The sequence below is a fragment of the Podarcis liolepis genome (assembly GCF_965112155.1).
Source record: "Podarcis liolepis genome assembly, chromosome: 5".
Classification (NCBI taxonomy): Eukaryota; Metazoa; Chordata; class Lepidosauria; order Squamata; family Lacertidae; genus Podarcis; species Podarcis liolepis.
This window is the reverse complement of record NC_139556.1, coordinates 9368679-9392189: the sequence shown is the minus strand read 5'-3', so window position 1 is coordinate 9392189 and position 23511 is coordinate 9368679. Positions and strand designations below refer to the sequence as shown.

The 23511-nt window shown below is 44.4% G+C and overlaps 1 protein-coding gene across 12 annotated transcripts in view; it reads left to right on the top strand.

The window, feature by feature from the left end:
- Positions 1-23511, top strand: part of CTBP1 (C-terminal binding protein 1) — a 54634-nt gene that overhangs the window by 9393 nt on the left and 21730 nt on the right. For 5 of the 12 annotated variants that reach the window (XM_083503482.1, XM_083503478.1, XM_083503479.1 and 2 more), the window contains exons 2-4: positions 10433-10515; positions 13729-13950; positions 21273-21427. In XM_083503482.1, coding sequence (XP_083359608.1) covers positions 13944-13950; positions 21273-21427 — 162 coding nt within the window. In that variant the 5' untranslated portion in view covers positions 10433-10515; positions 13729-13943. Of the gene's footprint in view, positions 1-7019; positions 7682-10432; positions 10516-13728; positions 13951-21272; positions 21428-23511 lie in introns of those variants that run through there. The other 7 variants (XM_083503481.1, XM_083503476.1, XM_083503480.1 and 4 more) reach the window with 4 other exon arrangements.

The window sequence follows — 23511 nt, the reverse complement described above, 5'->3', positions numbered from 1 at the left end:
TGGGACGAGCGAAGGGTTAATAGGAAGGCTTATAGCCTCCCCACAAGCAAAGGGAAACAAATGCAATCTAATATCTGCTTAAGCTTTGGTGTAAGCAAGTCAGGATGACTGTTGAATAAGCAGCTCACCTGGAGGAGCCTGACAACGCCTGTCTTTGTCTCTGGGGCAGATGGGAGTTGTAGTCCAATATTTGGGGAGGGCGCAAGTAAAGGAAGCTGGGGACATTATTAGGTGGGCTGTGATAGCTAATGGGAATGCATTGCCCATCGCTGATAAGCAAGCAGGGAGCTCCTCACACAATAGCCATTTCCATCACTCCTTCCGGCGCGGAGGAGGCTTGCGCAGCTTCCCATTGGCTGGAGGAGCTTCCTGCAGCCAATGGGAAGCCGGTCAGCATCACGGAAGGTGGTTCTTGCTGTGCTCTGCACCGGTTTAGCGTGGCACACGGGAGCCGACCGAGCCGGTTAAACGACACCCATGGGCTTCTTCCGGCCCATGGGCCTTAGGTTGCCTATGCCTGCCACAGCCAAAGCAACATGGTTTGGCACTGATAAAAAGCCTGTCTCCAGATTATTCTGACATCAAAACTATAATAATTAAATTAACAGAGATTAAATGTGTTATCTTCGGCTTAATGTTGTACATGTGTGCCATCATTACCAGTTCCCTTCATTCATTTAATCTACTTTGCAAATAACTTCAATGTTTGCTGCTGCACATCTCTTCTCATATCATTGCCTTTCCTGTTCATAAAATGAGATAAATAATTGGATTTGCTGGTATAAATTTTATGTGTGTTTTTATGCATTTCTGCACCTGGAGGAATGTTCAGACTGGTACAGATGGACGTGATGCCAGCTGGTCACTAGATCTGGAGTTGACGATTGCTGCTGCTTCTTGATGGTGGTAGTTTTATCTGCGCGATTTGGTTTTTAGGGCTTTAAAACCAAGAAAGTTAGTTGAATGCAGCCCAATGTATTTTAGATCCACCTGCTTAGGGAAAAGAACATTTGAGAATTCCAGAGGGGAAAGCTTAACGATAATGGATCCATTGTACTGTTTCTGTAGGAAATAACTAATTCAGTACGAGGGCTGTTTGGGAGTGCAGTAGATAATCTTCTTGATTCTCCAGTGTACTGTAAAGTTTCTGAAACATTCACAATGGGATTAGATTCACCTCAGCATTTTCAAAGGATCACGTATTAGTTTCCAGTAGCTTAACCTTTCTGCTGTTTGTCTGTTTTGACCAAGATGAAACTTTTTTTTTAAAAAAACAAACTGTTTTCTTCGTAAACAAAGGAAAACATCTCTCCTGTGAAAGTGGAAAGATGAGAACTTGGCTATATATCCACACATGCCTTCATTCATTCATTCATTACGATAGTATAGCACTTTTCTGCCAAGTCTTCATTTCCATTTCTGCAAGGCTATTCCATCCAGGAACATTTTCCTTGTTCTAAGCATCCCCTGAGAGTGAGATTGACTAGATCAAAAGCTTGTATATGGTCTATTCCGGTAATGGCCAAAGTTGGCCCTCCAGCTGTTTTGGGACTACAGTTCCCATCATCCTAGACCACTGGTCCTATGGGAGTTGTAGTCCCAAAACAGCTGGAGGGCCAACTTTGGCCATCACTGGTCTAGTCAGCTTCGCACTCTACTTAGTACAGTGGTACCTTGGGTTACAGACGCTTCAGGTTACATACGCTTCAGGTTACAGACTCCGCTAACCCAGAAATAGTACCTCGGTTAAGAACTTTGCTTCAGGATGAGAACAGAAATCGTGCTCTGGCGGTGCGGTGGCAGCAGGAGGCCCCATTAGCTAAAGTGGTGCTTCAGGTTAAGAACAGTTTCAGGTTAAGAACGGACCTCCGTAACAAATTAAGTACTTAACCCGAGGTACCACTGTACTTAAAATGAACTGCAATGGGATGTTAAGACAGGAACAGTCTCTTTCCAACAGACGGTTGGTATCCATCTGTCTCAAGAGACAATGGAGGGGGTGTGCCTTCAGGGATTGAGAGTTGCAGGGCCTGCTGTGGCTGTGGGGCCAACACAGGGGAGACCTTCTTTGTTGCAGTGGGGCAGATGAAGACTGTGCTGGTGCAGGTGGACTATGGCTTTTCTTGCTTCTGCGCTCTTCCCAGTGGTCATTTCTCCTCTGGTTACTGCTGCAGATACACAACCTGACGTGAGGGAGGCACTAATTTCCTGCATAATGTCTCCATGGTTGTTAAGTTAAATTGGAGCATTAAGGAGGACTTTACGCCTGTTGCATCGGTTCTGTATTCCACCCCCTTGTTCAGCCCGGACACTGAGGTCCAGCTCTGAGGGCCTTCTGCCGGTTCCCTCATTGTGAGAAGTGAAGTTACAGAGAACCAGGCAGAGGGCCTTCTTGGTAGTGGCACCCACCCTGTGGAATGCCCTCTGGTGAGATGTCAAAGATGTCAAAAATAAATAACTAGCTGACTTTCAGAAGTCATCTGAAGGCAGCCCTGTATCAGGAAGCTTTTAATGTGTGATGTTTTACTGTGGTTTTATAATTTGTTGAAAGCTGCCCAGAGTCACTGTCAGATGGGTGGCCTATAAATTATCATTATTATTTATGGATGGAATAATAATAATAATACAGTCATGCCTTGGGTTACAGACGCTTCAGGTTGTGTTTTTTTGGGTTGTGGACCGCCGAAACCCAGAGGTACTGGAACGGGTTACTTCCGGGTTTCGGCGGCCGTGCAGGCGCAGAAGCGCTAAATTGTACTATGCGCAGAAGCACTGAATCACAACGTGCGCAGACGCGACGCTGCGGTTGAGGACGCTGCGGGTTGCGAATGTGCATCCCGCATGGATCACGTTTGCAACCCAAGCATCTACTGTAGTAGTAGTAGTAGTAATAATAATAATAATAATAATAATAATAATAATAATAATAGTTTTTATTATTAATCTGTGCACAACCAGGTGGGAAGGTAACTTTCCTGTTTCAGTGATGCTCAGTGTTTCTCAAACTGTGTTTTCTGTTACTTCACTGAGGAATGAGAGCACATACATGGAGCTAATTAGCTGATACTCGGAATAATAAAATTGTAGAGTTGGAAAGGACCACGAAGACCCCCTGCGGTGCAGGGAACTCTGCAAAAGCCACCCAACCTCTGCTTGAAAACCTCCAAGGAGAATCCATCGCCTCCCAAGGGTACCCGGTTCCGCTGCTGAACCGCTCTTACTGTCAGAAAGTATTTCCTGATGTTTAGTCAGGAATCTCCTTTCTTGTAACTTGAATCCCTTGGTTTGGGTCCTACCCTCCAGAGCAGGAGGAGACCAGCTCGTTCCATGTGACAGCCCTTTTGGATATTTGAAGATGGCTATCGTGCATGTTATTCCCCAGCTAAAGAAACGGCAAAACAACAGCGATGATGTCACCTTTCCCCATATCTTTGTAGCCTGAGGCAATTGGTAATTAGCCCAGATAAAGATATGAATGATGTATTACATGGTTGTAACAGTCATTTTGAACTTTCTAAAGTATGCGTGAGAGATGAGAAGGCCGGGGTTTCCCCCCCCCCCCCTTTGCCGGAAGAGCCCGAAATTGCTTCTTCCTTTTACAATCAATGTTTTTGATGGCTCTGAGGCTGATCATAGAGTTGTAGAGTTGGAAGGGACCCCCAGGGGTCATCTAGCCCAACCCCCTGCTACTTGGGAAATACATAGGTGTCGTACCCAAGTTACACTGAAGTTATACTGTGGGGTGGAGAATCACCTCAGCCCTGAACAGATGGCTGGTTTTGAAGTCTGGTAGTGTCAGTTGTGTCTGTAGTTGCATGCTTGAAGTTGCCGCATTGTTAAACATTCTTCTCATAGTCTTAATAGATAAGAACTTCTTTTTTTGTGTGTGAACGCTGCGAATTCAAAGGAAGCTACGCATATTGGGAGGGCAAAGGCGCCTTTATGATTCCAGAGAAGATGAAGTGGTCAGTGCTGCAGTAGTTACCAGTGATTCTGATTCAAAGCCTGCCTGAAAATTGTAGCAGGATGGAGGATGACCCATGTACTAAGTCAGATTTTGGCCCAGCTAGCCTAGGGGTGTCTGTTCTGCCTGGCAACAGCTCTAAAAGGTCTCAGGCAGAGCTTGATACTGGCAAAATGTGTAGTAGACCTCTGTGCGTTCGTTATTGGGGGCTGCGGTCCTGTGTTCTGTAAGGTGCAGGATCCCCTGGTTATTTATAAAGGGTGGTATATAAATTTAATATATAAAATAAATGGAACACAGGTGGACTTAGGAGTAAAAATGCCTACAGTGGTACCTCGCAAGACGAATGCCTCGCAAGACAAAAAACTCACTAGACGAAAGGTTTTTCCGTTTTCGATTTGCCTCGCAAGACGAATTTCCCTATGGGCTTGCTTCGCAAGACGAAAACGTCTTGCGACTTTGTTAAACCGTTAAAACCGTGCTTCACAAGACAAAAAATTCGCTAGACGGCAAAACTCGCGGAACGAATTAATTTCGTCTTGCGAGGCACCACTGTAGTTCTGTGCATTGTTGGGGAAATTTAATAATGTCTTAACACAAATAACATTTAAACTACAGTGGTACCTCGGGTTAAGTACTTAATTTGTTCCGGAGGTCCGTTCTTAACCTGAAACTGTTCTTAACCTGAAGCACCACTTTAGCCAATGGGGCCTCCTGCTGCCACCGCGCCACCGGAGCACGATTTCTGTTCTCAACCTGAAGCAAAGTTCAAACCTGGCAGGATACCTCTTTGCAGCTGTGACGTATCTGAATAAGAACACAAGCTGTCAAGTTTCTTTAGAGTTTGGATTTTAAATGTATATACATTTTTGGAGTGTCTTAGATGCGGCACCAAACGATCAGCGTGCTTGGATCTTCAAACCCTCCCATCGAAACAGAATATATGTTTTGATGATTACATAATCATAAATGGTGCACAGAAAGTAAATAGGTCAGCGCTACATGCAGGGCTGGCTGATTTTAATCAAGGAGAATGACTTAGGTTATTTAAATAAGAAAATAGAATTAAATGATGAATTTAAATCATTTCACGTACAATAATATGTATTAATTGCTTGCTATGGCAATGAAGATGTATTAGTTTACTAGTGTAAACTAATCCATTTTCGTTGCCGTAGCAAGCAATTAATACATATATTATTGTACATGAAGTGGTTTAAATTCGTTATTTAATTCTGTCTAGAAGCATAATGCAAAATCTCTGGTCTGCAGCACACCTTGTGTAATGCACAGTTATATGTGATGTAGAGAAAGGAAGGAGGTGTGAAATGGAAAGTTTTCTGTCTGCTTTTCTTTGAACATACAAGGACATCAAGCTAGATCACTGACTTGAAGAGCCAGAACATCGCACAGTTAAATGTGTTGGATAGTGCATTGAGTGCCCGTAACTTCCCCAGAGGGAGGCTGGTAATTACTAGGTAAAAGCCGTCCTTCAATATGAAATGCGATTGCTTGGAGAAATATTCCCCCCCCCCCCAGCGTTTCTCCCCCCTTGTGCGCAAAGCAAGCATTAATGCAGCGTGTTTGATAGAGCTTGGTTCAAGAGATGAATTGTGGATTTAATAAAGGGTCATGAGCCCATACAGCAGAATGGATCCAAATAATGTCTTTTCTGATGCCCGCTCTTAATGGATTTACGGTAGTTTAGATAGATTATGAGTTAAACATCTGGCTAGTTTAGATGACAACTTTGAGCTAAGCTAAGAACTTAAAGAAGAAAAGTCACTTAATCCAGGGACAGCCCACATACATATTGACTATTATTCTGACCTCTTTTTCTTAATGGCGACATGAACCATTCATAATGTAAGAATATTCTTCATAACTGTTAGCAGGGCAGTGGGGTGGGGTAAGTGAAGAGAAGAGACAGCAGTTAACTAGAATGTTGTTGCAGTTAACTAGAACGTTGTTCACTGCTCCTGCCCAGACAGCCCAGAAAAAGCATTTTGGTTACTGAACTTCATCCTGGCGCCCAGGCATCATTACTTGGCTGCAAAAGGCTGATAGCCAGGTACAAAATGCGCCTGGCGCCTGGCTAATTTCAAACAGCGATTAGATGGCGCATACGACAGCAGCCTCCGTCAACCTGGTGCCATCCTGGGCTCCCATCAGCCCTGACCCTTGGCTGCGGTTGATGGGGGAATATGGGAATTACAGTCCAAAACATTTGGAGGGCACTATGCTTACAAACGCATACAAAGTGGGACGCGGGTGGCGCTGTGGGTTAAACCACAGAGCCTAGGACTTGCCAATCAGAAGGTCGGCGGTTCGAATCCCCGCGACGGTCCCTGCTCCTGCCCACCTAGCAGTTTGAAAGCACGTCAAAGTGCAAGTAGATAAATAGGTACCGTTCCAGCAGGAAGGTAAACGGAGTTTCCGTGTGCTGCTCTGGTTCTCCAGAAGTGGCTTAGTCATGTTGGCCACATGACATGGCAAGCTCCCTCGGCCAGTAAAGTGAGATGAGCGCCGCAACCCCAGAATCGTCCGCGACTGGACCTAATGGTCAGGGGTCCCTTTACCTTTATGCTTACAAAGGCTGTTCCATAGTAAATTCTAGTTCGTTTCCATTTCGTACACGGTTGCCTGACTCTACCCCACTTCCTCTGATTTGCAGAATTGCAGGGCCCAGTTTCACAAGAATAACCTCTAGCACTTAATCACAGAAAGCTTCGGAAAGCTGGGCTGTAAGTGATTTTAATAGGCTCAGATGGCATCAGGGACTAATGGTGGGTGGGGGGGTACTAGATGATTTTAAACGCAACATTTTTCTTTTTATCTATTCTGCCACAAATAGCAAGTTTAGCTAAGGGGGAGATGAATCACAGCGAAAGCTTTACTACAGAGAAAACCTTCAGAAGTTGATGTCTCAAGAAAAGGAAAGTTTGTCTCCCTCAGATAAGACGAATTAGCTCTGAGGTGGCTTCCGAATGTGCCGCTCAAAATCAGAAGTACAGAACGGGTTTGATTTTAGGAAAACGCAGATGAAGTACTCGGCTTGTTTTTATTTGTTGGGGTTTTTTTTTTTGTAAAACAAGCTGGGATTGGCCTGTGTAATAATAATATGATCCTTCCAAGATGCCATTCCACTGCTCCCTAGCATTTCTGCTGGAGTCATGGATGTAGAAACCCAGATGTAGACACCGATCGAACGGTGAAGCTCTAGAACCAGTTTGCATGTCTGAATCCGTTTCAGGCATTACAGTGTAGCCGTAATTATTCAAATCAGCTGATTGACGGGAATAGCGTTGAGCAGGTGGGGACTTAATCCCCCTGTCTTAATAGCTGGTGGATGTCATTATTCCTCACAGCGAAAACAAATAGTTCAATATGTTTAAAGTTATTCATTTTTAAAAAAACAAAACAAAACCCAACCCTCTGTTCAAGGTGTGTTTGAACTTGTTCTGAGGTGAAAGGACAAGCGCCGGTTTTTAGGAAATGATGCCAACAGAAAGAAAAAAAAGGGCTGTGATTGATGGGTACGGGCGTATGAAAGTCTTGCCCCCTTATTTTGTTGGCAATAGAGGGGAAACCTTTGCTTCCTTTTATTTATCTTCTTGGTTCCTTTGTGCTATTTATCTGAAAATTTTGGGAAGGAATTTGGAATATCCTTGAAGAGACCCTGCTTTCATGTGGCCGTATGTTAGCCAAAACATAAATGTAAGTAAAATTATACTTGTGCTTTTCAGTCTTTTATTCAAAAATCTGTGCAAGTAGATTGGAGATCTCAGCTGAACTTTCAAAGGATCAGTAAGACCATGATTTCTCCTTACTTGCAGTGATAAATGCCTTTGTAGTGTTTTCCATATTTTAGTGGGATGGCAGAAGAAACCTTACAAGAGTGTTCTTCTGCATAGTATTTTGTGTTGTGCAGCTCTGTGTCGGGGGTCGCAAACTTTTTTTGGACCGGTGGGCACATTGTGAATTTTGAGAATGCTTTGGGTGCCAGTCACAAATGCGGGGCATGGCATAACTAAATTAGATAAGAGTACAGTCATTGACTCAGGGGGCACTGTGGTCTAAACCACTGAGCTCATGGCTTGCCGATCGGAAGGTCGGCGGTTCGAATCCCCACGACGGGGTGAGCTCCCGTTGTTCGGTCCCAGCTCCTGCCAACCTAGCAGTTCAAAAGCATGTCAAAGTGCAAGTAGATAAATAGGTACTGCTCTGGTGGGAAGGTAAACGGCGTTTCCGTGCGCTGCTCTGGTTTCGCCATGACCCGGAAAAACTGTCTGCGGACAAACGCCGGCTCCCTCGGCCAGTAAAGCGAGATGAGCGCCGCAACCCCAGAGTTGTTCGCGACTGGACTTAGCTGTCACAGGTCCTTTCCCTTTCCCTTTTTACGGTCATTGAACTACCTCATGCTTGTTGTGGGAAGTAGTCTGTGTCCTACTAGTCCTGATTTGTGTACACCACACAATATTGCTTTTACACACACACACACACACACACACACACACACACACACAGACACACAATTTCTCTCTCACACTTACACACTTTCACACTTTGATTAGTGACAAACTACACAACCCCCTCTCCCTCTCTCTGCCCAAGTGAATCCCTCTCAGTCATGCACACACAGTCATGTACCCACCCACTGACCACCCAATTCAGAAAAGTGTGACGGAAGCGACTTCTAGTTCCAAAAAACAACAACAACACAAGGGCCACTAATCTGGCAGCTATGGGCATTCAGTTGGCCATCTCTGCTCTGTGCTACCCTCTCAATGTTTCGTTTTAAATCCTGAAAGCAGATAGAGCAGGGATCAGCAAACTTTTTCAGCAGGGGGCCAGTCCACTGTCCCTCAGACCTTGTGGGGGGCCGGACTATATATTTTTTTGGGGGGGTGGGGAATGAACAAATTCCTGTGCCCCACAAATAACCCAAAGATGCATTTTAAATAAAAGCACACATTCTACTCATGTAAAAACACGCTGATTCCCAGACCGTCCGTGGGCCGGATTGAGAAGGCGATTGGGCCAGATCCGGCCCCCAGGCCTTAGGTTACCTACCCATGAGATAGAGCCATAAACTTGTAGAGTTGGGAGTTACTTCCAGGGCTCATGAAGTCAAGCCCCCTGAAGTGCATGATGTTTCTTAGATACAGAAATGAGCCACCAGGCAGAGAATTACATTGGATCCTATGCAGACATACTTAGAACGCATTTCCACATGTTAATCCAGGGGCACTCCCAGATGTCTGCTTTATCCAGTCATCGAAGTGCCTTTGCAGGCAACTTGCAAGACAGACACTCACAAGACAGGTGTCAACTGCGCCTCTTGCTTGCTGCTAACATGAACACAATGACAGGGTCAGTGTTGGGGCAAAACCATTAAGTACCTCCTAGGTTCCGTAACAACAAGTATCTTGTCCGTTAGCTGTTTTCCTACATTTTGCGGAGCTTTTGCAAAAGAGCAAGCTAACATCTGGAGCGCTTTAAATAACCACCGTATTTTTCGCTCTATACGACGCACCAGACCATAAGACACACCTCGTTTTTGGAGGAGGAAAACAAGAAAAAAAATATTCTGAATCTCAGAAGCCAGAACAACAAGAGGGATCGCTGGCTTCTGGGATAGCAGCGCATCCTGCATTCGCTCCATAAGAGGCACACACATTTCCCCTTACTTTTTAGGAGGGAAAAAGTGAGTCTTATAGAGCAAAAAATATGGTACTTGGAATAAGAGATTCACCCAGGTTATCATTGTTTTTAAAGCACCCAGACATATAAGCAGTTACAGATAGGTAGCCGTGTTGGTCTGCCATAGTCAAAATAAAAAAATTTCTTCCAGTAGCACCTTAAAGACCAATTGAGTTAGTTCTAGGTATGAGCTTTCGTGTGCATGGTATCTGAAGAAGTGTGCATGCATACGAAAGCTCATACCTAGAACTAACTCAGTTGGTCTTTAAGGTGCTACTGGAAGAAATTTTTTTATTTAGACATATAAGCAGTCAGCAATAAATGATTTGCAACCTTCAGGTGCTTGGAAGAATTGGTAGCCTAGTGGGATGAAATTAAGAGATCACAGGGAACATATCACAAGTAGGAGTGCAAGACTTTTCTAAGTGTCTAGTATATGTTGTGTGCCAGCGATGCCATCTCTAAAAAGTATTTGTTTTTAAATGTTTGCATAATGCATGTTAATTTCAAAACAAAAAAAACCCATAGTTCATTGCATGTTAAAGCAGAAGTAAACTAAAATCTAGCCTCTGAAAAAGGCAGTGCCCACAAGGAAGATTATGAAGATTAAGAATCCTAAGACATTTGTGCACGATAACCTCTATAGACGTGAAAACATGGGACTCCGTTCTGTTATGTTACCCTTCATTTCACACACTTGCTGGTTTGTAATTTATAGGGTTACTCATAAGTGTTGTGCTTTTTTGGCATTTATATATTTTTCAGAAAAAGGAGAATTCAAGCATTTGTTTTGAGGAAAAAAGAAAAAAATTCTTTGGACTTTGCAAACAGATGTTAGAAAATGAAAGGTAGGTCAAATGTTGGGCCTACAAATCATGGATTTGCTGAGGGATGCAGTGAGCTATGTAATTATAGTGGTCTGTGGAGAAGTGGCATACAAATCAGTTTTAAATTTAACTCTAAATTGTGCATTTCATTCCATTCAGACATGGGTTGAAATGATATTGGCCAAATCCAGAGAAAGTTACCCAAAGCAATAGGCCCAGTTAGTTGCAACTAATTTGTGCCCCATTAATTTCAATGGAACTTAATATAACCATATAATCCTGTTCATATTTACTCAGATAAGCTCGCATATTTCACACAGAGGGTGCTACTACTGAGAAGGCCCTCTGCCTGGTTCCCACTTCTCACAGTGAGGGAACTGTCAGGAGGCCCTCAGAGCTGGACCTCAGGGTCTAGGCTGAACAATGGGGTGGAGATGCTTCTTCAGGTATACAGAGCCGAGGCCATTTAAAGGTTTAAAGGTTAGTACCAACACTTTGAATTGTGCTCAGAAACACACCGGGAGCCAAAGTAGATCTTTCAGAAACTGTATTATATGGTCCCAGTGGCTGCTCCCAGTCACCCATCTGGCAGCTGCATTCTGGATTAGTTGTAGTTTCCGAGTCACCTTCAAAGGTAGCCCCACATAGAGCGGATTGCAGTAGTCAAAGCAGAAGATAACCAGAGCTTGTATCACTCTGGCGAAACAGTGTGCAAGCAGGTAGGGTCTCAGCCAATGTACCAGAAGGAGCTTGTAGACTGCCACCCTGGATACAGAGTTGACCTGCACCTCCATGGACAGCTGTGAGTCCAAAATGACCCCAAGGCTGTGCACCTGGTTCTTTAGGGGCACAGTTGCCCCTTTCAGGACCAGGGAGTCCCTCACACCTGCCTGCCCCCTGTCTCCCAGAAACAGTAATTCTGTATTGTTGGGATTCAACCTCAATCCACTGACCACCCTCCAACCATCTCCAGACCCTCACACAGGATGTTCACTGCCTTCACTGGTTCCGATTAAAACCAGAGCTGGAGCTGGGTATCATCCACATATTGGTGGACACGCAGCCCAACCCCCCTGATGATCTCTCCCAGCAATTTCATACAGATATTAAAAAGCATGGGGGAGAGAACGGAGCCCTGAGCATACAGGGGTCCATGTACCAACCTGCCATTACCACTTTCTGCACATGGCTCAAGAGGAAGTCCAATTCCCAACCCTCCTAGATGGTAGGATACCGTGGTTGAAATGTAGTAGGAGTGCAGCCTATCTCCCTCTGGATTTGTGCTATTATTTAGAGAAAACTCCTTTTTTTTTTAAAAAAAGCATATGATTTTCAATATTCAAAGTTTTAATATTTAGAATAGCGCCTAAAACATTTGCTAAAGAGCCTTGCTATTATGCCTTCAATGCACTGTTCAGAATGTAATCAGAATATAATAAAATATAATAAAACCATCCAATGTGCTGCATTAAAACTAAGCAATAGCAGGGCATAAGGGGTGCTATCGTCAGATCAAGGTGTGGTGGGGATTTTGTCGTGAAGAGGTTTTGCTTCAGGAATTTGTTGATTTATCTGTTCTGTATCAGAAAATAAAATCATTGTTATGAGCCCACAAAATTTATTGTAATTCCACTCACCCTTAATTCCCTGGCGGGGGGATGGGGGGGGGCACAATTTTGTGGTTTATCTCGGGTGCCAAAATGTTTTGGGCCGTCCCTGTATATTGGTGAAATATTGTTCTTGTCCTTGATTTTTACTAAACATCACATATCAAGAAAAGTTTTTTAAATGGGTTAAATGCTTAACAGTAGGACGGTTTGCAGAATATCTTGAATGGGCTGACAGTGCCCTAAACACTGCAAAAGAATGTGAGAGTGGTTAAATACTACCCTTGGATCATATACACATGTATGGTAGGGTTATCCTAGTGGCCTGCTTCATCAGTGGTCAGTAGACTAAAGGCGGTTTAATAATTGCATTGTTAGATACATAATTAAAAATACATTTGGAAGACATTAAGGGTTTAACTCAGGCATAGGCGAACTCCAGCCCTGCAGATGTTTGGGACTACAATTCCCATCACCCCTAGCTAACAGGACCAGTGGTCAGGGATGATGGGAATTGTAGTCCGAAACATCTGGAGGGCCGGAGTTTGCCTATGCCTGGTTTAACGTCATTCCCTATGTACAGGAAATTCAAAGTTAAGCCTTCTCACTGGATCTTTAGTTCCTACAGCTGCAGTAAACTTACTAAGGTCACGTGCTGTATCTTCACGCGCCTCCCAGTTCGTACGGCACGTTTTAGTGCATTTACGAAATCGCTACGCAGCCCCTCCACATAATGTTGAGTTGTATATATTTATAAACGTACACACATGCACACGCGACGTCATTTTTAAACATCACTGTTGCCCCTCCCAAATGTGTTCTACAGACCTTACAAAGAAATTGCTTTTCAGATGATAACATAAGCTAATGTCACCCTCTGCTGTCAATCACAGTTTGCTCCTCTCGGTGAGCGTGGGCCATTCAGCCGTTCTTGCCTTGCACTATTTTCCTTTCTGCTTTCCTTCTAGAAGGTAGGCTCAAGTGCACTGGCCACAATCTTCAACCAACATGAAAAAGTGTGTGTGTTGTTGTTGTTTCTAACTTTTGTGTTTAATAATAATAATAATAATAATAACAACAAATTTTTATTTATACCCCGCCCTTCCCAGTTTAAAAACCGGGCTCAGGGAGGCTAACAGCAAATATAAAACATTGATTAAAATGCGACTTAAAAACAGCATAAAATACAACATAAAATGCAGCATCAATATCAATACAATTCAAAAATTCAGGGGTCTTTTTTTTGGGGGGGGGAATTAGCTCACTCTATGGATAGGTGTTAACTTAACCTAAAGCAGCAGGGGCTAAACCAGGCATAGGCAAACTCCAGCCCTCCAGATGTTTGGGACTACAATTCCCATTATCCCTGACCACTGGTCCTGTTAGCTAGGGATGATGGGAATTGTAGTCCCAAACATCTGGAGGGCCGCAGTTTGCCTATGCCTGGTCTAAAAACAATGCCATGTTTTCCACCAGCACTTAATTTGTCTTCCTGTTCTGCTCATTTGCAGTTGGAAAGTAGATTCAGTGAGAACTTTTTAAGTTTGAACTTGCTGGCTTTTGCAGTTGTCAGACCCTTAATGTTGTCTTACTGTATTTTTTGTTTGTTTGTTTTTTAATTTTTTAGTAAAAATTTGAACTCGAGCCCAAGATACAGAGCTTGCACAGTGGATAAGAAGTTTTAAAAGCTTTGGTTCAAGATTGCAGGAGGCTGAAAAGAAAAATTAAAGACATGAGAAGGAGGATCAAATGACAGGTTGCTGTGTTGACTTCCAGCACTGAAGATTGTAAATAGCTGAGAAGTGGAATTAATGACTCTGAAACTGAAACCCAGTTTAAGAAATGTCAGGTTGGTAGGGGTTCCTAGAACTCTGGAACTAGCTTACAACTGTTTTTAATCAACTTTGACTTTGTTTTTAAGGAAATGCTTGTCCAGCTATGGAAACTTAAATGCTTGCTTGTGGCTAAAGTTCTATTTTTAATTTAATTTTCAGTTCTTGCAAGTTGTGTTGCAGTGAGGGTTTGATCTGCATCATATTTATGGCCATTGTTGTGTTGGGGACTTTTCAGACACAACCCTAAGCTTACTGGAGTTCCCTGCTACGTCTGAACGTAGAGGAACTCTGGTTAGTTCAAACTGGTTTGTTCAAACAAATGAGGATAAATCCATGGTTAATTTTCCTCATGGGCTATAATTGAAACCAGCAGTGGGAAATAGTTTTTGGGGTAATTTTGTTTGGGGGCTTTGGAGCCAAAAGTGATTGAGGCCCCATTTCCTTTCTCTTAACAAATAAATAAATAAATAAATTCATTGATACTTATTCAAAGATCTACAAAAACACACCCCCCCATTACAAAAGTATCTTTGTACGATATACAGAGATAAGGCCGCTGCTTAGTCAAAAAGAGAACAAAGTCAGAAGGAAGAAAAGACAAGGAGAGGGGAATCCTAAGGAAACAGAAAGCAAGAGAAAAGGAAAAGAAAGAAAAAACTAAAGAAGAAAATTAAAGGACTTCTGGCTCTCTGTCCTGCAGCTACATATGATATTCATGCCTTAAGACCCAACCAATTCTAGTGTTCAAAACTCCCATTGTACTAGGCACATTTTGCAACAGGGAATTTCATTAGGGCGAGCAGTTTCTGAGCTCCGGGCGCAGTACTGCACCGGAGGTTTCAGATTAAAACTGCAGAGTGGAAGGAAAGGACGATCTTTTTCTGCCTCCCCACTTCCAGCCACTCTGAAGACTGGAGAAGAGACCCTCTTAAGAATATTAGGGAGGTGGGCAGGAGAAGGACTGGGCCATGTGAAAAACAAACATAACATTTTAGCTGCAGTTCATTCATTTTCAGCTTTGTATTCTTATAAAAAAGTGTGCCTAAGACATTCCGTTGCTGTGCCCATAACCTCGGTTTAAGGTGCCATTTAGCTTCCACCTTTCCTATCTCAGTTTCTAACACTGAACCATTCTATCTTCTATAAACCAGTCTTTTTTCAATCTTCAAATCCAGATATTACAAGTTCATTTTCTCTTCTAAGCAAAAAAGTCCGTAAGAAAATTCCAATCCTTAACAAATGTCCGTAATGATTTTTCTCTTAATTAAACGTGTTAACTTTCCCATCTCAGCCAATTCCAATAGTTTTAACCGCCATTCTTCTATAGTGGGGTAGGGTTCTTCTTTGGCGCATATAGCAATCTCACCACTGTAACCTAAACCTTTTCCTCTCTCAATTTAGTCATCCCTCTTCTATCTCATCCCCCCCCCCCGCCCATGAGATTAGGCCAAGGGGGGCAGTTGGGCCACTTCTGGCTTAAACGAACTACAGTTCCCAGAGTCCAAATGTAAAATAATATGGGATTGTGGTTAGTTTAACATTAGAAGCAGATGCTTCAGATCTGCTCATGGCTACTACAAAACACGGGATGCAGTAGAACAGAAGATTGTTCGCATAATTTGTATAACTCGATGAAGACATCAGCCCAGGATGTGGCAGCTGTGAAAAGGGAAAATTCCATTCTGGGGATTGTTAGGGAAAGGAATCAGAAATAAAATTGCCAATATCCTAATGCCATTATACAAAACTATATACAGTTCTGGTCGCCTCTTCTCAAAAAGGAGCTGGAAAAGTTTCAGGGAAAAAGGCCAGCAAAACGATGAAGGGCAGAAAGGGACTTTTTTGGGGACTTTTAAGTTTTAGAGAAAAGACGATTAAGAGGCAACACGATAGAAATTTTATACAATTGAGCCTGGCATGGAGAAAGTGGATAGAGAAAGGGGAGCAAATTGGGATTTGTATTTAATCAGTTTTTCTTTTAAAGAAAAGAACCAAAGGAGAAAATATTTGCGCTGGGAGTGGGGAATGGAGAGATTGACGCAGTGGATAATTTTTGTGGGGAAAGTATTCCACAAAAAGCGCACTAGCCTCATTTCCCAGTATATTACTTAGATTGGGAATTAATGGCACACTGATAACCCGGGGGGTGGGGGGAGAAACTATGCAAGTCCTTTCCACTTTGCAGAAACTTCCCTGTATAGGTTTGTGGCTACTTACAAGGTTTATGTTAAGAAAAGTGGAAACCTGTTTCGTGGAGAGAACCTGTTACATTCTTTGTGCTCTTTTCGGCAACCCAGGTGCTAGACAAACCCAGGTTTTAAATTGTCAGTGGTGAATGAGTAAAGGTAAAGGGACCCCTGACCATTAGGTCCAGTCGTGGCCGACTCTGGGCTTGCGGCACTCATCTCGCTTTATTGGCCGAGGGAGCCGGCGTACAGCTTCCGGGTCATTTGGCCAGCATGACTAAGCCGCTTCTGGCGAACCAGAGCAGCGCACGGAAACGCTGTTGACCTTCCCGCCAGAGCGGTACCTATTTATCTACTTGCACTGGCGTGCTTTCGAACTGCTAGCTTGGCAGGAGCAGGGACCGAGCAACGGTACCCAGATTCTTTTCCCTTCTACCTGCTTCTGAGAAAACGAATCACCCAGGGATGGTGATTTGGTCCTCTAAATGTTGCTGGACTACAACTCCCATCATGCTGCCAAGGGCTGATGAAAGATGTAGTCGAAGTATATCCGGGGGGGGGGGGCGCAGATTCCCCATCCCCACTGTAGCCCAAGGGTTGCAGAATAATAACCCTGAGGGATAGGATGGACTAAGAGATACAGAAATATTCAAGGTTGCGCACTGTCAGAGGTGGGATTTGAACTTGCCTTTCCCCATTTTGCACAAGTCTGCAATAGCTATATTGTTGGTCTTCAACAGGTGGCTCACTCTGATTGACACCACAACCTCCTTTTAGAGCGAGAGGGAGACAAAGGGGAGCGCCATTCTAACTGGGTTCCGTATTTTAGATTCGTTCGTCGGCCGTTAAAACCCTGGGTTTTAGTTTTGAATGGTTGCATTATTGCTAGGCTCTTAGACTGTAAGTTATTCCTGTGTCCATTATGTTCCTCCAGCACTGTCCGTTCTTACTGATAGCCCTGTGTTTCTGCTACTGAAGGCAGCTGTTTCTTAGGCAGCCTGTATCCTCCATGTTGCTGTTTGTAAGTTCAATGTGTCTGGACAGTCCTAGACTAGCGCCTGTGATATGCAACTTTCCATGATGCTGTCTGTTCCACAGATCTTTGCAGGACTTCTTACCTGAATGACTGTGAACAAAACTCAGTAATTGTGTCTGTGTCTGTGTGTGTGTGTGAGAGAGAGAGAGAGAGAGAGAGCGCACCATCTGTACAAACATTGACAACTAAATAGGAAAATAACTATTAAAAACTTCCAGTGAAGGAGACAAAGCACCCGGGTTGCAGTACCCACTGCTGCCCCATCAAGCCAATCCTGGGGTAATTGGAGGCCATCCCTGACCTCCTTTTGCTTCGCCAGCAAGAACGTTAGCAGGTGTGGAGTTTGAAGTCATTAAGGTAAAGGGACCCCTGACCATTAGGTCCAGTCGTGGCCGACTCTGGGGTTGCGGCACTCATCTCGCTTTACTGGCCGAGGGAGCCGGCGTACAGCTTCCGGGTCATGTGGCCAGCAAGACTAAGCCACTTCTGGTGAACCAGAGCAGCGCACGGAAACGCCGTTTACCTTCCCACCGGAGTGGTACCTCTTTATCTACTTGCACTTTTACGTGATTTCGAACTGCTAGGTTGGCAGAAGCAGGGACTGAGCAACGGGAGCTTACGCCATCGCGGGGATTTGAACCACCAACCTTCTTATCGGGAAGCCCTAGGCTCTGTGGTTTAACCCACAGCGCCACCCGCGTCCCATGAAGTCATTGTTGCTGGCTAAATATGGGAAAGGAACGGCTCTGAAGAAACAAGACTTTGCCATTTCCCTTTACCATCCCACAGAAGAAGAGTTTGGATTTGATATCCCACTTTATCACTACCCTAAGGAGTCTCAAAGCGGCTAACAATCTCCTTTCCCTTCCTCTCCCACAACAAACACCATGGCGCCAGATATGCTTAAGACAGCCCTGTCCCCACCCTTCTGGCCATCGTTTGGCTCACTGCTCTTGCTGTGTGGTGTAGTGGTTAAGAGCAGTGGACTAGTAATCTGGTGAACCGGGTTCAATTCCCTGCTCCTCCACATGCAACTGCTGGGTGACCTTGGGCCTCACTCAACCTCACTCACCTTCTTGGTCATTCACATGTGTTGCCCATCCTAAACATGACAATTTGCAGAATACGAATCGCATTTACAAGGTTTGCCCAGGTATCTTAACAGCCGTCAAATCTGGGCAGCTAACTAGGTTCCGAAAGCACTGTTAAAAATCCACGATTAGCTCTGCTTAACCCAGAATTGCATGTTTGCACTATATTAAACTGAAACTATGTTGAAAAAATTCCCCAAACCTAGCTCTGGGAAAGACAGATTGAGGAACTAGCTCTGCTCACTTTGCTTTATGTCTGGCTGAGGTTGTTGTTGCTGTTATTATTATTATTATTATTAATTATTTATACCCCACCCATCTGGCTGGGCTTCCCCAGCCACTCTGGGCGGCTTCCAAAAAAAATATTAAAATACTATAATACATCAAACATTAAAAGCTTCCCTAAACAGGGCTGTCTTCAGATGTCTTCTAAAAGTCTGGTAGTTGTTCTTCTCTTTGACATCTGGTGGGAGGGTGTTGCACAGGACAGGTGCCACTACCGAGAAGGCCCTCTGCCTGGTTCCCGTAACTTGGCTTCTCGCAGTGACGGAACCGCCAGAAGGCCCTCGGAGCTGGACCTCAGTGTCCGGGTAGAACGATGGGGGTGGAGACGCTCCTTCAGATATACCGAATACAGATAATAATAATAATTATTATTCTATTTCTATGCTGCTTCTTATTCAAATAAATCCCAAAGCAGCTTACAAACAAAAGATAAAAATAACATAATGGAACATCACGAATACAGCATAAATTGTATAGAATACTGAACACATCATCAGTAAAACGTTCACAAATCACAAGTAAAAGAATTACCATCTATGTAACACTATTAACAAAACAACTAAAAAATAAGCTAAGCATCACAGTTACACCAAAAATCATAGTGTAAGATTCACAAAGCACAACAGCATTCATATCTATAAAACAACTTTAACATAATACAGTGGTGCCCCGCAAGACGAATGCCTCGCAAGACGAAAAACTCGCTAGACGAAAGAGTTTTCCGTTTTTTGAGTCGTTCCGCAAGACAAATTTCCCTATGGGCTTGCTTCGCAAGTCGAAACGTCTTGCGAGTTCTTGCGAGTTTGTTTCCTTTTTCTTAAAGCCGCTAAGCCGTTAATAGCCGCTAAGCCGCTAATAGCCGTGCTTCGCAAGACGAAAAAACCGCAAGACGAAGAGACTCGCGGAACGGATTAATTTCGTCTTGCGAGGCACCACTGTAGCAACAAAACAAACAAAGCCCTGTTGAATTTGTACCTGGGTGTCTTCCTCAGTTGATTAGAGCCTGGTGCTGAGAACGCCAAGGTTGCAGGTTCGATCCCCGTATGGGATACTTTGCATATTCCTGCATTTCAGGGGGTTGGAGTAGATTATCCTCAGGGTCCCTTCCAACTCTACAGTTCTATGATTCTGTTATTCTCAGGAGCTCAGTGAAATTGGGAAAGTGGGACATGGTTGGGTGCGGTGCTGATTCTGACCATCTGTTGCCTCTGGTTCCGTAAGCTTCATCAACCATACCTGCTTTTTCCCTATCAGAGTGTGATTGTAGAAGACCCATAAAACCGCTTGTGCCTGGAGTATTCTTTCTTTCTTTTTACAAATAAGCAAAATAAATTTTGTTCTTATTTAATTAGGCTGGTTTTATATCGTAGTGCCACAGATCAATGCATTATAGCACTGCAGGAAAATCTCCCCTATGGTCATAAGAATTCAAAATGAAGCTTTTAAAGTGAATAGTCTTCACTAATTAAATGTAATATAACCACAAACAGGAATATCACCAATTGTCCTCTTTGGTTATTCATTTTTCTTCATTCTGTCATGTATGCCAGTTTATTGTGTGGCAAAGTATGTGTGGGGTTTTTTTGGGGGGGGCAGTGAGTGTTAAATAACGACTAGGTAATCTCTCGTGAACAGGGATCCTAAAATATAATTTACAAGAGCTGAAGCATCTCTTTATTGCAAGGCTTGTAAATAAGTCCACCCAAGTCCCTAGCCTGCTTGCCCACATGTGCTATTATGGGCAATGTTTCAAAAATTCACCTGAAGGGAATTTTTAGTTCTCCAGGTGTTGGGGAGAGCAGAGCTGGGTTTAGGTTTGATGAGGCCCTAAGCTACTTCATTATGTCCAGCTGTCCTTTGTCAACAACAAATTTCTGCTGTTTTTTGTGTTTAATATATGCTATATGGTAATTTATGGCCCTAATAGGTATCTAAAGCCATTTGCTTAAAGGAAAATAGGTATTTTATCAAAGTAATTTTATTTTATTTGTTTTTTATCTTCTATTTTATCTTCTATAGATCTTCTATCTAACCCATCCAGGGTTTTTTCCCTTTAAATTTTTTCGGACCCCCAAGAGAGTGGGGCCTTAAGCTATAGCTTGTTTTGGTTATACAGTCATACCTCAGGTTACAGACGCTTCAGGTTGCGCAATTTGGGTTATGGAGACGCTAAAACCCAGAAGTACCGGAATGGGTTACTTCCGGGTTTCGGCGCTCACGCATGCGCAGAAGCGCTAAATCACGCTATGCGCAGAAGCGCCGAATCGCAACCCGCTCGCGCGCAGACGCGGCGCTGCAGGTTGCGGGCCCTGCGGGTTGCGAATGTGCCTCCCACACGGATCGCGTTCGCAACCCGAGCATCCACTGTACGTAAATCCGGCACTGGGGGGGAGTGGCTCTGTACATGTAATAAGTGCAACAAAAGAATTTTCTTGGTGACTCTTTGTATCGTGTCTTTGCAATTTCACTATCCTGAAGCACATAGTCTGGGATTTGAGGTGATTCGGTTATTACCATTTTCTCATATGGCTTCAAAAGAAGTCGCTTTTAAAGGTCTGCCAGCGACTAAATGCCTTTTTTCTTCGCTTCAGCTAGTCAGAATTCAGTCTCTCTGCCACCGCTGGTCATTACTTCCGATGACCCGTAAGCTGCTCAAGAAAGATAGTTTGTTTACATTATTTCACTTGGAGATGTAACTTAGCATGTGTATAAAGCAGCGTTTCCCCTTTTTGTTTCAGGCATTCGACCACCAATCATGAATGGGCCCATGCACCCGCGTCCCTTGGTAGCACTGCTGGATGGCCGGGACTGCACAGTGGAAATGCCAATCCTGAAGGACGTCGCCACTGTTGCGTTTTGCGATGCACAGTCCACGCAAGAAATTCATGAAAAGGTGCAGCTGAACATTTATTTAAATTACCCATCTAGGAAGTACCGTATTTTTCGCTCTATAGGAGGGGGAGAACGGGGGAAAAAAATTCTCCCCCTCTCTGCTCAGCGTCCCTTCAGCGAAGCGGGAGGAGAAACGGAGCCCCTTCCATTTCTCCTCCCGCTTCGCTGAAGGGGCGCTGCGCAGAGAGGGAAAACTGTGCAGCGCCTCTCCCGCCTCTGTGTGCACCGACCCCTCTCGCTCTTCTGGCGGCTATCCGCAAGCCTTTGGAGCACAGCGGGAACTCCTGCTGCGCTCCGGGGGCTTCAGGCAGCTTTAGCAAAAGCATCGTGAAGCCTCCGGAGCGCGGGGGGAGCTCTCCCTCTGCGCTTTGGAGGCTTCGCCTTGCTATCGCTGAAGCCAAGGAGCCTGCATTCGCCCCATAGGACGCACACACATTTCCCCTTCATTTTTGGAGGGGGAAAAGTGTTTCCTATAGAGCGAAAAATACGGTATTGTGAACACCGTGTACCACTACCACTTTCCCCATATTCTGCGTGGCACTTGAAAGGATAATCTGAAATGGCAAGCTGTTTTACAGATAATGCGCAGAGGAGTATACAGCCCTGCACTGTGTCCATCCTGGCAAATCTCAAACATGGTAAAAAACAACAACAACCTTAAGCAGGCTTCCTCAACCTCGGCCCTCCAGATGTTTTTGACCTACAACTCCCATGATCCCTAGCTAGCAGGAGCAGTGGTCAGGGATGATGGGAATTGTAGTCTCAAAACATCTGGAGGGCCGAGGTTGAGGAAGCCTGACCTTAAGCTTAACTAATACAGGCGTACCTTGGAAGTTGAACGGAAGCCTTTCTGGAAGTCTGTTCGACTTCCGAAACGTTCGGAAACCAAAGCGCGGCTTCTGGTTGGCTGCAGGAAGCTCCTGCAGCCAATCGGACATTCGGCTTCCAAAAATAGTTTGCAAACAGGAACAGTCACTTCCGGGTGTTTGGGAGACAAAATGTCTGAGTACCAAGGCATTCGGGATCCAAGATACGACTGTAAATATTTAGGACTCTCAGATATCCTGGCTCTGGTGGCATGCCCTTTCAGACTGGGGAAGCCAGCCCTGGCTATGAGCTGCCAGTACCAGGTGCTCTCTTTCCTGGTTGAATGGTTTGGTGGTTGCTCCAACCAGTTGAAATAATAACAGGAGAAGGGTTCTAAACTGAGCTAGGGGTTATGAGTGCAAAACCAGTAAGTCTGCTTTGTTGATGATCCCTCCAGGTCTTCCAAGAGTCATGTATGTGCTCGAATGATTTCAGGGACGGGGAACCAGAGGCCAAATACACCCCTCTGTACCAGTTCCTGGCCTTCTCGGTTACAGGGAACCAGACAGAGGGCCTTCTTGGTAGTGGCACCCGCCCTGTGGAACGCCCTCCCACCAGATGTCAAAGAGAAAAACAACTACCAGATTTTTAGAAGACATCTGAAGGCAGCCCTCTTTAGGGAAGCTTTTAATGTTTAACAGACTACTGTATTTTAATGCTTTGTTGGAAGCTGCCCAGAGTGTCTGGGGAAACCCAGTCAGATGGGCGGGGTATAAATAATAAATTCTATTCTATTCTATTCTATTCTATTCTATTCTATTCTATTCTATTCTATTCTATTCTATTCTGTTCTGTTCTGTTCTGTTCTGTTCTGTTCTGTTCTGTTCTATTCTATTCTTCTCAACTCTCCTCAGGCCACAGCCACTCTCAGCACCCTCTTGTAGTGCGTTTGCTTGCCTGGAATGCATTCCTGAACTGTGATTAGGACCTGTTACTTGCCTGGATAAAAGGGATGCGGGTGGCGCTGTGGTCTAAACCACAGAGCCTAGGACTTGCCGATTAGAAGGTTGGCGGTTTGAATCCCACGACGGGGTGAACTCCCGTTGCTCGGTCCCTGCTCCTGCCAACCTAGCAGTTCAAAAGCACGTCAAAGTGCAAGTAGATAAAGAGGTACCACTCCAGTGGGAAGGTAAACGGCGTTTCTGTGCGCTGCTCTGGTTCGCCAGAAGCGGCTTACTCATGCTGGCCACATGACCTGGAAGCTGTACGCCGGCTCCC